Here is a 15,700-nt window from a genome sequence, read left to right on the forward strand (position 1 = left end):
CAATGGAGTGAAGTAGGTCTTCACCTGAAAGTGGCATAGGTAGGAAAATAGGTGGGTTGTAGGTTTTAGAAGAGAAAAAAGGTACCAAGAAGTTAACTCAGAGACTGGGAATGCAGGCTTCCTAGGAAACACAGTAGTGCTGCCAGGCAGTGTTGAATATGTGTGTGTTTATAGTTGTACATTTAAAGTGAAACCAGCCAGCTCCATTATCTGACCATCACCACCTCCACACCGACCCCTGCCTAAGGGGATGTGAGAGGAAAGGAGACTTCCCTTGAGAAAGTAGCAAAGAAAGTGGTGTCATCAGATTTAAACTAAGATAAATAGGTGAGGATGATCATTGAAAAGCTTGAAGGTGGGGAGGTATTTGATTAACTTATTGTTTTATTAGTTTCATATTTTTAATACCGTAGTATTAAAATATTCTGTTTGATTGGGGCACCTGGGGGCTCAGTGGGTTGAGTGTCTGACTTTGGCCCAGGCATGATCTTGCTGTTCGTGAGTTAGAGCCCCACATTGGGCTCACTGCTGTCAACCTGTCAGCACAGAGCCTGCTTCAGATCCTCTGTCCCCCTCTCTCTGCCCTTCCCCTGCTTGCACTCTCCCAAAAAATAACATTAAAAAAAAAGATATTGTTTGATTATATGTGTTACATACATTTCTCTGCTGTTTTATTAAATACACTTTTGATTGGGTCAAGGGAGTAATTGTTTAAAATGAGAATATAATTTAGATGAAAAAGAGAGCAGAGTTTTAGAAAGTCAGAGGATAAGGAGCTGTCTGGGGGATAGTTCATTCTTTTAATGGCTGCCTGTGCCTAATCCTAAACAAGCACAAAATGTTTTTTGAACTTTATGATATATTACATTGTAAATATAGAGAAATAAATAAGAAATGAGCAGGCTATCCTATCCTTGTTCCTTTTTCACTTGTACTTTTTAAGGAATATTTGTTTCATTTACTCAACACAATTTAATTTCTACTAGATACCTGCGACAGGGATTGTATAGTTAGGAAAATTAAGGCAGAGGTCCTTGTTCAGAAGCTAATGGGGGTGGGTGGCCGGGTGGCTCAGTTGGTTCAGTGTCTGACTTCAGCTCAGATCATGATCTCCAGTTTGTGAGTTTGAGCCCTGTGTCGGGCTCTGTGCTGACAGCTCAGAGCCTGGAGCCTGCTTCAGATTCTGTATCTCTCTCTCTCTCTCTCTCTCTCTCTCTCTCTCTCTGTGCCCCTTCCCTGCTCTCACTCTGTCTCTTTATCTCTCTCAAAAATAAGCAAACATTGGGGCACCTGGGTGGCTTAGTCCGTTAAGCGTCCGACTTCGACTCAGGTCATGATCTCGGGGTCCGTGAGTTCGAGCCCTGCGTCGGGCTTCAGATTCTGTGTCTCCCTCTCTATGACCCTCCCCCGTTCATGCTCTGTCTCTCTCTGTCTCAAAAACAAATAAAGGTTGGGGCGCTTGGGTGGCGCAGTCGGTTAAGCGTCCGACTTCAGCCAGGTCACGATCTCACGGTCCGTGAGTTCGAGCCCCGCATCAGGCTCTGGGCCGATGGCTCAGAGCCTGGAGCCTGTTTCCGATTCTGTGTCTCCCTCTCTCTCTGCCCCTCCCCCGTTCATGCTCTGTCTCTCTCTGTCCCAAAAATAAATAAAAACTTTGAAAAAAAAAAAGTTTAAAAAAAAAACAAAGGTTAAAAAAAATTTTTTTTTAAAAAGCAAACATTAAAAAAAAGAAGAAGCTAATGGGGGAAATAGGTGTAATTTCAGTTGGTAAATGATTTAAGTACTTACTACAGGAGCATAGAGGTAAGAGAATCTGACTACTTGGAATAAAGACAGCTTCACAGAATTGTATCTTGATGTATAAGAGGTAGTTCATTCATATTCCAAGCATTCAAGCAACTACTTTTGACTAGGCTGCTAGCTCTTGAGAATACAATGTTGAAATACAAGATGAGAGTCTTGTTCTGAAAGAGTTGAGTCAGAAAGATCAGTAAGTAAATAATCCCAAGTGAATGGTTAAAGAAGTAGTTGGTAAATTCAGGGACTTGGGGAAGCATACTGAGGGAGAGGGGATCTGACTCTGGCGAGAGAAGTTAGAGAAGGCTTTTGGGAGATGCCATCTAAACTGAGTCCTAAAAATGGGTCAGCATTAGGTAGGTGAAAAAGTAGGGGGTGCGAACCTTCCAAGAGACAAAATAGTATGACTTGGTGGTTAAGTGCACAGGAATCACAGTTGGAATGTAGCTGGAGTAGTTGCATAGCCTAGAGGTATGAAGGGCTCAGATCATAAAGGACCTTACATGTATTGCTAATGAGCTTGAACTTTTATTTTGTCACCAATTGAACTCTATGAAAGGTAAAAAATACTGATCTTGAAGGGTGTTTGTAGAAGCCAGCAATTAAGGATTATTTTTTTGTTAAGTATAGCTTAGTGCTATTTTTGTTGTTGTTAATATAAAAGTAATACAGGTCACTGTTAAAAATTTAAGAAGTAAAGGTGGTGTCAGGATGGCTCAGTTGATAGAACATACAACTCTTGATTTTAGGATTGTGAGTTCAAGCTCCACATTGAGTGTAGAGCTTACTTTAAAAAAAAATTTTTTTTAAGCAGTAAAAATTAAAGCACCACTCAATTCTACTCTCCAGAGGAAACCACTGTTAAGTTTGTTTTATTTTTTAAACCTTTCAAGCAGCATAGCATTCTTAATATTATAGGAGTGTTAGACAAACTATTTCAAAGCAAGTGGTCAGGGACCATGGGAAGAGGGTGGGAGTCAACCCTCCAAGCTTCTCGACAGATAATATTTTATATAGACTTTTTGTGTAAAATAAATGGTTGATAAATCCAGTCAAGTTGTCTTATCACTTCATTAGAGACTTTTTTCTTTTTTGTAAAGAACTTTGTGTTTTCTTTTGTAAAACAATAAATATCACAAAGATCTCTTCTCTGTGAAAGTCTCAAGCGTTTTATTGAGCAGATATAACTATTTGTTTGAATTAAATTTTGGACCTTCTTTGTGAAAAGATTAAGAAAATGCCTTTTCCATATTGTATTAGTTATAGACTGCTTTGGGACCATGATGCTTATTGATTAATTGTTGGTGTCTACTGAGAAAGGTATTAGAATGTGAAATGAATTTTTGTCCAATTCTTAAGAAATCTTACTTTGTGCTTCTATAACAGCAATGTGACACTTCAAGTAATTCTACTCATTCTTGGAGGACTTGACAATGAAAGTTTAAAAAGGAGTGCCTGAGTGGCTCATTCGGTTAAGTGTCCAACTTCGGCTCAGGTCTTGATTTCACAGTTTGTGGGTTCGAGCCCTGCCTTGGGCTCTGTGCTGATAGCTCAGAGCCTGGAACCTGTTTTGGATTCTGTGTCTCCCTCTCTCTGCCTCTCCCCCACTCACGCTCTGTTTCTCTCTGTCTCTCAAAAATGAATAATTGTCAAAAAAAATTTTTTTAAAGAAAGTTTAAAAAGACATTACAAAGTAAATGTGAAGTTCAGTTTTAAAAACACTAATCTATATTGAAGGAGGGAATTACATTTATTCATTTGCCTTCATTTTCATTTCCCTCTTCCTCTTAGAGTATAATATTAAGTATTCATTTTGAATTCTTTTATTAGGTGACTCATTATCCTAAATCTTAAAGTGACTCTATATGGTACTACTGGAGATAGTCCAAGTGACCAGAGGTTTCTGATTTGATTGACACAGTCCAGTAATGCTAGGTAGATTTTCTTTTTTCATTTTACTTAATAATAAGTTTGGATTATTTAGCAAACATTTATCCTTAAGTACCTAGAAGTGAAATAATTTTAGTTTATACTTTGCCTTCTATGTTTAAAATTTAGCATAAAGCAAGAAGAAGGGAACACTTTCAAAAAGGAAGCAAATGATACAGCATTAGGCAATATCAAATGCAATTGGTATATAGGGTGTTGAAAAAGTGATTATTTCCTCATCTAAGGTAAAGGATTTGGGGATATTGGAATGAGAATAAAAGTCTTGACTCAAAGATTTGGTTTAAGGTTCTAATAAATAAAGTAAGTGCCATTATGAGGCTATAATTTATTTTCTTATGTACACCAAATTTTGTTTTTAACCTCAATTAAAATTGGGGTTTTCCTTATTGATCCTTAATGTATTTCAAAGGCCGATGTATATAAGTTGATAAAGGATTCCTCAGGTAATCTAGGTAGTTTATGCTAATTAAAAAAATTTTTTTTAATGTTTCTTTTTGAGAGAGAGAGAGAGAGAGAGAGCGAATGCGAGTGGGGGAGGGACAGAAAGAGAAGGAGACACAGAATCCAAAGCAGGCCCAGGCTATGACCTGTCAGCACAGAGCCCAATATGGGGCTCGAACTCATGAACCACGAGATCATGACCTGAGCCAAAGTCAGATGTTTAACCCACTGAGCCACCCAGGCACCCCTATGATAATTTAAATGTTAATGTGATTTTAATTTTTAATTATGTTTTTCTTAGAGAAAGACTGTTTTCAAAAACTCACTCTGCATGCTTCTTTTTCTTGTGTTCACAGTGATACCATAAACACTTGGTACTGTTTTGGTGACTTATGTCCCTGAGCTGTTAGTGTTAAAATGAATAGGGTTTATAAGTCTGTATTGTAAATTGTATTTTAGGGAGCAATCTTATAGCTATTTCTGGTTTTCAGTGAAGAGCAAAGTTAACATTAAGCAAGACAATTTTTTTTTTTAAAAGGCAAGCATAAAGTCTTGTTTTAAACATTTCATTTTAAAAAATTGATCAGGATTTTTTTCCCCCAAGGAGATAGTTTAAAACATTGGATGTCCTGATTCTGACACTTTACCAGATTAGGACATGTTAAGAATTTAGAAAACAAAATATCCCCTACTTACATGCAAATATTTGAATATTTTGTTAGTTGGATAAAATGGTTGCCAAAGGTGACCTTGTGGGGTTTTTTGTTGTTGTTTTATTAACAACATAAAATTAATAAATAACTGTGTTGTCAAAATTGCTAAAATAACACCAAATAAAGCAAAGTTAGGTTTCTTGCAGAATATAAAATTTAATATTTTTCCCTGCCATTATATTTTCCAATTGAAAAAGTCTTTGGTCATTACATTTAACTATAAACTAATAGTAACATGCATATAATTTCTGATTATCTCCCCTCTTGAGTAGGAACTAGAAGCTAGTCCTATTAACTTCTGTGAATCTTGTCTCTAATCATGTATCCTAACTTATTTGAAACATCTTTATTTTCATTTACCTATAAGATGAAGTCTAGGGGCGCCTGGGTGGCGCAGTCGGTTAAGCGTCCGACTTCAGCCAGGTCACGATCTCGCGGTCCGGGAGTTCGAGCCCCGCGTTAGGCTCTGGGCTGATGGCTCAGAGGCTGGAGCCTGTTTCCGATTCTGTGTCTCCCTCTCTCTCTGCCCCTCCCCCATTCATGCTCTGTCTCTCTCTGTCCCAAAAATAAATAAACGTTTTAAAAAAAAAAAAAAGATGAAGTCTAAATTCTTTAACCTAACAGACAAAATCAAAATCTTTGTCTTGAAAAATTCCTAAATACCTTTCAAGGCTAGTTCTGTTGCTATTTTCTGTCTGAAATTTTTCTTGATCATCTAGCCAGCAATCATCTAATCTCTCATCCTTTGATACAGATGTTGCCTTGTATTAAAACTTTTGTTGTAAATATTTTAGATCCCCTACTTCATTCTAAATTAATGCCTAATTCATTTTTATATCATCTACATTCATACTTTCAGGAGTATGTATTGATGCATACTGTGCACGAAGCACTGTTCCAGGTGTGAAGGAAACAGCAGTGCACAAGAATCTAGGTTCCTGTCCTCACGGAATTTATATTCTACTTTAGTAAACAATGTGGGAGACAAAAATAAATAGATAAATAGGTACATAGATAGAGCCTTTCAGATCTTAAAATGATTTGAGGACAAAACAGGATTATGTGGTAGAAAGTTTAAGGACAGTACCAATGTTGATAAGGTAACCATGGAAGGTCTCTTTGAAGATGTGACATTTATGCCAAGATCTGAATGATAACAATGGAGCAGTCATTTGAAGATTTGGAAGCAGAGTTCTTGAGGCTAAAGGAAAGGCAGTACAAAAGCATAAGAAAGAGTGACGAAAGGGCAAAGCAGAAGAGGAGAGTGGGAATGAGGACAAAAGCTAGATTATGCAGTTTTATAAACCAAGGTAAGGAATTTGAAATTCTATTCTAACTTCTTTGGGAAGTCATTAACCACGTTGAAGCTTTTGAGGGATCATTTGTTTACGTTGCACCCACCCAGGATAATCTCCCTATTTTTTTTTTCAGTTTTTATTTTAATTCCAGTTACATCTCCCAATTTTAAAATCAGCCAATTAATAACCTCAGTTATATCTGCGAAGTCCTTTTTACCATGCAATGTAGCATACTCACTACAGTAACAACAGGGCATGTTTAACCTAATACATAGTTAACATATTTTAAATGGTACAAGGACAGTGAAGCAGAATTAACTCAGAGTAACCATGATTAAGTTCTTCATAGTTTTTCTCTCTTGGTTTGTTTGTTTGTTTGTTTGTTTGCCTTTACTGATGTGCCTACTACCACGCACTGCTTGTATTTGCCATACCCCCATACAACAACTCCAAACTATGTTTCTCTTTATTTAATGAAATTAACACAGAAATGTCTTCTGCATTTAAAGAAATTTTGTCCTAGGTATCTAATAGAGAAATCTGTGGTTACTCACTGATATGGGCAAAGGGGATTTATTGTAGATTCCAAATAGACATTTTCAAAACTATTTTGAGTCTTCTCATTTTCACTTATTCTGATTATTAAAAATGTATTCATATAATAAATATTTATTGAGCACCTTCTGCACAGCCAGGTGCTGCAATAATCATCAGGATTATAATTGAACAAGTAACTTTTTATGAAACATGAGGTTCTAAACGAGAAGTACAGCTGCTCTGGGAGATAACATACTTAGATATAATTTAGTGTAGGGAAGTGTTCATGAGACCTGAAAGGTGAGCAGTGTGATCAACATTGGCTTAGGAGTCAGACTGCCACTTCAGTGTTGTGTGTACTTGGATGAGTCTTTAAATTGCTTTAAGCCTCAATTCTGTGTGTTTGTGAATAGTGATTTAAAAAAAAATTTCTTCAGAGGTTTTATTAGGATTAGATGACATTATATGTATTTGCCTAATGTAATGTCTGCTATTGATTTGGAAGCAAATTTATCATGAAACTAATGAAGGTTAATGCCCTAATTGCATGGGCCCTTCCTAAGCCCTTTTGCTGTAGCCCTAGCAATTTTGAATTAATTGGTACTTAAGGAGGGTTCCCCCACAATTTATATTTGCTTCTGGTCCCCACAAAATCTGATCTGCTTCTGGACACAGGTTAGATGAGTAATAAATGTTAATTTAATTTCTTTCTCCTTCAAATGTGATTTCAAATTGTGTTCAACTTAGAAGTATTTAACTTTAAAAAGAAATTACAGATAATATATTGAAATGTGTGTTACATGATGGAAATTTTACAAAATTCAGAAAAATTAGAATTTCTAAAATCCTATACCCAGGGAGGAGACATATTTTGGTTTATCTGTGCACATATATCATTCTTCTTTAAAAAAAAAAAAAAAGCTAGTTGGTATCATCTTAAACATACAACACTCTACACTTTCACTAATATTGTATAAATTATGTGTTTATATATTACATAATTATCTTCTGTGACATTTTATTTTTTATTTTCTATGAGTTTGGCTTTTTGTTTAGACTCCACCTATAAGTGATACCAAGCAGTAATTGTCTTTCTCTGTCTGGATTATTTCACTTAGCATAATGCCCTCAAGGTCCATCCATATTGTTGCAAATGGCAAAATTTCCTTCTTTCTCATGGTTGAATAATATATATTTTTAAATTTTTTAATGTTTATTTATTTTTATTTTTTTATTAAAAAAAATTTTTTTTTAATATTTATTTATTTTTGAGACAGGGAGAAACAGCATGATGGGGGAGGGTCAGAGAGAGAGAGGGAGACACAGAATCTGAAACAGGCTCCAGGCTCTGTGCTGTCAGCACAGAGCCCAACGTGGGGCTCGAGCTCACGGACCGCGAGATCATGACCTGAGCCGAAGTCGGATGCTTAACCGACTGAGCCACCCAAGCTCCCCTTAATGTTTATTTTTGAGAGAGACAGAGACAGAGCACGAGTCTGGGAGGGGCAGAGAAAGGGAGACACAGAATTCGAAGCAGGCTTCAGGCTCTGAACTGTCAGCACAGAGCCCAACGCGGGAATCAAACTCATGAACTGTGAGATCATGACCAGAACCGGAGTCAGACACTTAACTGACTAAGCCACCCAGACACCCCTCATTTTGTTGATAGTTGCTTTTGCTGTGCAGAAGCTTGTTAGTGTGATGTAGTCCCAGTTGTTTCTTTTTGCTTTTGGTTTCAAATCCAAAAAGTCATTGCTAAGACCGGTGTCAGGGAGCCTACCTCCTATATGTTTCCTTCTAGGAGTTTTATGCTTTCAGGTCTTAATTTAAGTCTTTAATCCATTTTGAGTTGATTTTTGTGTGTGGTGCAAAATAGGGCATTCTTTGGCATGTGGCTGTCCAGTTTTGCCAGCACCATTTGTTAAAGGTACTGTCCTTTTCCCATTTTATATTCTTGGCTCCTTTGTTATAAATTAACTGACCATATACACATTTTTTCCTATTCTGTTCCATTGATCTATGTGTCTTTTCTTTGTCTTTGTTTTGTTTTGTTTTTTGTTTTTTTAAGGTAATCTCTATATCCAACATGGGGCTAGAACTCACAACCCTGAGATCAAGAGTTGTATGCTCTACTGACTGAGCCAGCCAGGCATCCCTGTGTCTTTTTTTATGCCAAAAGCAAACTGTTATTATTATAGCTTTGCAACATAGTTTGAAATCAGGAAGTGTGGTGCCTCCAGCTTTGTTCTGTCTCAGGATTGCTTTGACTACTCAGGGTCTTTTGTGGTTTTACTCAAATATTAGGATTATTTGTTCTGTTTGTTTGAAAAATGCCACTGGAATTTTGATGGGGATTGTGTTAAATCTGTAGATTGCTTTGGGTAGTGTGGACATTTTAACAATATTAATTCTTCCATTCTGTAAACATGGAGTGTCTGCATTTGCTTGTGTCTTTAATACCTTTCATCAGTATCTTATTGTTTTCAGTGTACAGATCTTTCATCTGTTTGGTTAAATTTATTCCTAAGTATTTTATCCCTTTTTATGCACTTGTATGTCCGACATAATTTTAATTCTCTTTAACTGTAACATAAGTATAATGAACCAAACATTTGTTTCAATCATTGAGGCTGTTTGTTAACATTTCCCTAGTGTGAACAATACTGAGTGTCTTTGAATATAATTCTTTGTGCATGTATCTGTATGTAGGATAATTTCTTTTAACTGGGCTTACTTCAGTATGAGCATTTTAAACATAGTATTTAAGGACTTTTGAAACTGCTGCTTATTTTCATGTATCCTTACTGACCCACAATATTATTTTAAGTTTCACCTATTGAATAAGATAGGTGAAAATGATATTCTTGCTTTTATTTCTTTGCTTCCTTAATGTAGTAGAACATTTTCTGTATATTTATTGGTTCTACATATTTTTTCTCATCTTAACTGCTAATATAGGCCTAGAGAGCTTTTTGACAGGAAGAAGTTTTTTCTTCTCTAAGCAGATGCCTCAAGCTGTATAGCACTCTAAATGAAAAGGCATTTCAAAATGGCCTCCCTCCCATAGTGCAGTGGGAACTTTGGCAGCTGAAGCTAGGAAACTGCTTCGTACTTAATCCTGGCAGCACATACTAATGCCTGGGCTTCATTCTTAGAGATTCTGATTTAATGGTGTTTGAAAACTTCTTGAAGCTCCTAAAGTGATTCTTAGTGTGCAGCCACCTAACCTTAAAAATTTGGTCTCAAGGCTGCATCGCATTTTTCCCATCTACAGGGCCCAGGGTTTTTATTTAAAGCATTCTGTTTCCTCTTAGAAAGTTATTTTGCAATAATATTCATTATTCAGTATTTGTTCTACTTTTATTCCATGAGAGCATCTGCATTGGATACCTTTGGAGATCAATCTTATTTATTTATTTTTAAATGTTTATTTATTTTGAGAGAGAGAGAGAGAGAGACAGCACCAGTAGGGGAGGGGCAGAGGGAGAGAGAAGAGAGAGAATCCCAGGCAGGCTTCACGCTGTCAGCACAGAGCCTGATGTGGGACTTGAACTCACGAAACCATGAGATCATGACCTGAGTAAACATCAAGAGTCAGACGCTTAACCAACTGAGCCACCCAGGCACCCCTGGAGATTAATTTTGAATCATTCCTTATACTAATATTTAATAAGTACCTATAATGCACAAAATATTGTGCTACACACCATGAAACATGCTAGATAAAATCAAGTATGGCTCTTCCCTCAAGATTATTATAGTCATGGGGCGCCTGGGTGGCTCAATCAGTTAAGCGGCCAACTTCGGCTCAGGTCATGATCTCACATCTCGTGGGTTCAGGCCTCATGTCGGGCTCTGTGCTGACAGTTCAGAGACTGGAGCCTGCTTCAGATTTTGTGTCTCCCTCTTTCTCTGCCCCTCCCCTGCTTGCATTCTGTCTCTCTCAAAAATAAACAAACATTAAACAAATTTTTTTAAGATTATTATAGTCAGGAATAGGAAAGGAAATGTGCACACAAAGGTACAAAATGCGTTTGTGCCATAAAAGAGGTAGTAACAATGGAGAGAAGAGGAAGGTGAATTGATTCAAGATGGGATGGTAGATTACTTCATGGAAATGTATGTTGAAGATGAACTTTGATTTGGACCAATAGAGCAATTAGTAATCCTTTACTTTAAAAAAGTATTTTGTAGTTTATAAAATGTGTCCAAAATTACCCATTTAATCCTTAAATGGGTCTATAAAATAGTTTAATTGGACTATTATTAGGATGCAGGTTCTGAAATAAAGTTAAGCTGTAGTGTGATAGGCAGAATAATGATGTGACAAAGGGGAATTAAGGTTGCAGATGGAATAGTTGATAATGAGGTAACCTGAAAATAGGGAGATTATCCTGGATTGCTTAATAGGTGGACCTATTTAAGGGTCCTTGAGATGAATCTTTAAAAGTGTAAGAGGGAATGGGCCCCTGGGTGGCTCAGTCAATGAAGCATCCATCTTTGGCTGAGGTCATGGTCTCGCAGTTCATGAGTTTGAGCCCCCGTTTGGGCTCTGTGCTGACCACTCAGAGCCTGGAGCCTGCTTCAGATTCTGTGTCTCCCTCTCTCTCTGTTCGTCCCCGGCTTGTTCATTCTCTCTCTCTCTCTCCCCCTCCCTCCCTCCCTCCCTCTCTCTGCCTCTCCCTCTCCCTCTCCCTCTCCCTCTCCCTCTCCCTCTCCCCCTCCCTCTCCCTCTCCCCCTCCCCCTCCCCTCCCCCTCCCCCTCCCCCTCCCCCTCCCCCTCTCTCTTTCTCTCTCAAAAATAAAGATTAAAAAAAATTTTTTTTAAATAATAATAAAAGTGTAAGAGGGAAGTAGAACAAGAGCCAAAGAAAGAGATGATGACAACAGAACCAAGATCAGAGTGCTATAAATTGAAGACTCCACTGTTGCTAGCTTTGAAGATGAAGGAAGGAGGCCTTGAACCAAGGAATTTGGTCTCTAGATGCTGGAAAGGACAAGAAAACAAATTCTCCCTTAGGGCCTCCAGAAAGGAATGCAGCCCTGTAGATACCTTGATTTTAGCTTAGAATGAGACCCATTTCGGACTTCTGAACAGCAAAACTGTGAGAGAATAAATTTTGTTGTTTTAAGCCATGGCCTTTGTGGTAATTTGTTATGGCAGCCATAGGAAATTTAATACAAGTAGAAGACTATCAGTGTAGGAAAACTAATGAATTGATATGCCATTCAGGGCACTCCATGATTAAACTCCAAACTGACTCAGTTCCACTGTCAGCGGTAGAAAGCCATGAAATATTTTTTGAGCAGGGGTATAAAAAACTGTTTTGGTGTTTGCCAGTTAAAGAGAAGAAAGACTGGAGGTAGAAAAACTACTTAAGCTTGTAATGTTGGTGCTAGGCAGTTTCTTTTGGAAACTTTTGCCTCTTGAGGAAGATTAAGTCTGGCTTGTAGAAGACTATGATTATATCTTCCATTTAGTTTGTACATCACTAAAAATCCCATTGCCATTGCAACAGTTCAGCTCCTTCCCAGATTCTGTGAAAAATATAGAAAATATGGGAGAAGTGATCTTCATAGCCAATATGGCCTATGAGATTGGTCTCATTTTATTCTCTTTCACTTTGTCTTCCTATAACCCAATATAATTCTAAAGACCAGAGGTTTCTAAATGAATATCAGCTTTATTTCATGGCTTATCATCTGGAGAACTTAGATTTACACTAGCATGTGCTTTTTCAATACATAATTATTATTTTTAAAGAAACTTGCTATCTTCATAGGCATAAATCTATTTCACTATAAAGTATAGAAGTCTCCCAGTAAAAAGAAAGTTAAATATTAACAAAGCATAAGAGTCCATTAAGATAACTGAAAGGAGCTCGAATTTTAACTCCTTTTATACTAGTTAATAATGTTGCCCATATTCTTATCAGTTTTTGAAGTCACAAGTCTTTTTTTTTTTTTTCTTTTTTCAACGTTTTTATTTTATTTTTGGGACAGAGAGAGACAGAGCATGAACGGGGAAGGGGCAGAGAGAGAGGGAGACACAGAATCGGAAACAGGCTCCAGGCTCCGAGCCATCAGCCCAGAGCCTGACGCGGGGCTCGAACTCACGGACCGCGAGATCGTGACCTGGCTGAAGTCGGACGCTTAACCGACTGCGCCACCCAGGCGCCCCTGAAGTCACAAGTCTTAAAATTAGCCCAAACATGTCTATGTTAAAATGGAATGCAATATTTAAGACATTAAAAATCCTATTCATGGGGCTCCTGGGTGGCTTAGTCAGTTAAGCGTCCAACTTCAGCTCAGGTCATGATTGCACAGTCCGTGAGTTTGAGCCCCACATCAGGCTCTGTGCTGACAGCTCAGAGCCTGGAACCTGCTTCAGATTCTGTGTCTCCCTCTCTCTCTCTGCCCCTCCCCTGCTCATGCTCTGTCTCTCTCTGTCTAAAAAATAAGTAAAAACATTAAAATTTTTTTAATCCTATTCATTGTATTTAGTCATTAGTTTTTTTTAAGCTGCAGAAGGTTCAGAAGGTTTTCTGAAATATGTGTTCATATTTATAGTATTTACTAACATTTACTAAAAACAGTCAAATTTGATTATAAATGAACAGATATTTGAAACCAAGGGCATGTTTTGTGAGTACAAACACGTTAATAGCCTTAACATACAATTTGTTGTTAGTATTTCACTTTAATCAGAACATATTTTTAGTGCAAACATATATATGTAGTGTAAATGCTAACATTTTTATTTAAATAGGGATGGCAGGAGCTGTATTCTGAGATACATGCAAACTGGTAGCACAAATTAATGTTTCACTGACATTGTAAAATGTGAAGTTTTTACATTGGCTTGCTTTTAGATTTAAATTATCGTGAGTATTGAACATGTAATGGTCAGAACTTTCTTCAGAATTTTGTGATTTGAATCTCTGACTTCTGCAATACATAACAGTAAAAATTTAGACAAATGTTTTGGCTACAAACTGATTTACTCAATAAGAGCTTGAATCATAGTCTGAGTCAAGAGTAATAGAATTGTTTCTTAAGATACTAAGAAGTTATTTTTAGGAGCTTCTAAAATGTATTCTTTGTTTTGAAGGGTACTTTTTCTTTCCAGAAGTTTAGGCCTTATGAGGAATTATCTATTCTGGATTTGTCACAAATACTCAATGACTGTGTAAATAATTAAGTCTTGTTCAGTGAATCATGCACTTTCGGTAAGAGATTGAAAGCCTTTTGTAAAACTAAGTCATCCTGACGAAAGGGATATTTTAGATAGAATCAAATTGATTCACATGTTTCCTTTATTTCAAATATGAAGAGAAATTATTTCTAAATGTATTTAAACTTTTAATATATAATTTTGTAATTACTAGTAATATGTGGTCAGTGTTCATGTGTTCATCCAACAATATTTAGAGGGTATTATTTGCCATATATATATATGGCATTATATATGGCATATACAGATATGGTGTGTATATATATTTGCTATATATGTATGTATATATACGTATGTATATACATGTATGGCATTATAAGATAAACACAAAGAGAAAAATATTCAAAAGCACAAAGGAAAAAGAAATAACTCCATAACCCCACTTTCCAAGGATGACCACTGTGAACAGTGGTTGTGTGTCTATGAGCATTTTGCTGTATCTATTATTTTTCTAATTCATACAATTTTTAATAAAATGGAAATGCTCCAAATATGCTGTTTAATAGCTTGCTGCTTTTGATGCTGTTGATTTGAAAAACTAAGAAAAGATGATAGTAAATAACATTTCATTTAAAAATCTGAAGTTAAATATCCTTTGAAATATATCATGGAAATTGGTCTCCTCCCCCCATTTAAACCAAAATTTAAATCTACTTTAAATTCTTGGCAATTTGAATTTGTCCTTCGAACTTTTGAACTTCTAAAAATAAGTAATTTAAGCTTCACTTGGTTCGATTTAAATGAAATATAGAAGGGGCGCCTGGGTGGCTCAGTCGGTTGAGCGTCTGACTTCGGCTCAGGTCATGATCTCAAGGTTTGTGGGTTCAGCCCTGCATTGGGCTCTGTGCTGACAGCTCAGAGCCTGGAGCCTGCTTTGGATTCTGTGTCTCATTCTCCCTCTGCCCCTCCCCCACTTGTGCTCTGTCTCTCAAAAATACATAAAAATGTAAAAAAAAATTTTTTTTTTCTAAATGAAATATAGAATTTCCACTCAGGTTAGTAGAAGCTAACAGCACTTAACTGTGTCAGGGACTGCTGTAAATACTGCATCATGTATATACTTCTCCCATTTTGTAGGGGAAATTGAAACACTAAGCCTTTAAGTGACTATAGTCCACCCATCTAGTGAGTGGCAGGAGCAGATTCATTCCGGACCCTATAACTCCATGATTGATCTCAACCACTCTATGCTGCCATCATAGCTTTTGTAGTAACTGTATTTTTAACAAATCACAAGTGACTTGTAATGTGAAGTGATTCATTGTAATATATTTAATAGAATTTTTTTTCTCTGTGCCGCAAGTAATGTAAATCTTAGCAAATGAGATGTAATTTATTATTCACCCACCTACCTCCAGCATCTTTCTGCCCTGTGAACCTCCCCCACCCCAACCTATTATGCTAGTCAGCTTCCTTGGCTTCTGTGGGTTGCCGGGGAAAGGCGCGATATGGGCGCACCCACCAGCACTGGGTGCGGGCTAGGGCTCGGCTGCCGGGCAGTGGGGCGGGGCTTGGTGCCCTACTGCGGAGTGCGGAGTGCGGGTCTGGAAACCGAGCGTGAAGCAGCTGTGTAATCCTCTGGATGCGGACCAGGGCGCTCCTCATTCCCGTCGGGGACCTGCTGATTGGCTGGGCGTGGGCTCACGTGACCGACATGTGGCTGTATTGGCGCAGCCCGCCTGGGTGTCACTGGAGACGGAATGGAGGTGCTGCTGGGCTCGGAAATGGGG

General features: G+C 37.5%; 1 protein-coding gene across 13 annotated transcripts in view; it reads left to right on the forward strand.

Moving 5' to 3' along the window:
• Window positions 1-15,700, forward strand: part of APC (APC regulator of WNT signaling pathway) — a 149,520-nt gene that overhangs the window by 39,719 nt on the left and 94,101 nt on the right. For 2 of the 13 annotated variants that reach the window (XM_043595392.1, XM_043595426.1), the window contains exon 1: window positions 15,505-15,699. The exons of 10 other annotated variants lie outside the window; for them this stretch is intronic. In XM_043595392.1, coding sequence (XP_043451327.1) covers window positions 15,553-15,699 — 147 coding nt within the window. In that variant the 5' untranslated portion in view covers window positions 15,505-15,552. Of the gene's footprint in view, window positions 1-15,504; window position 15,700 lie in introns of those variants that run through there. One more of the 13 variants, XM_043595408.1, reaches the window with a different exon arrangement.

This window comes from Prionailurus bengalensis, chromosome A1 (genome assembly GCF_016509475.1).
Source record: "Prionailurus bengalensis isolate Pbe53 chromosome A1, Fcat_Pben_1.1_paternal_pri, whole genome shotgun sequence".
Lineage (NCBI taxonomy): Eukaryota > Metazoa > Chordata > Mammalia > Carnivora > Felidae > Prionailurus > Prionailurus bengalensis.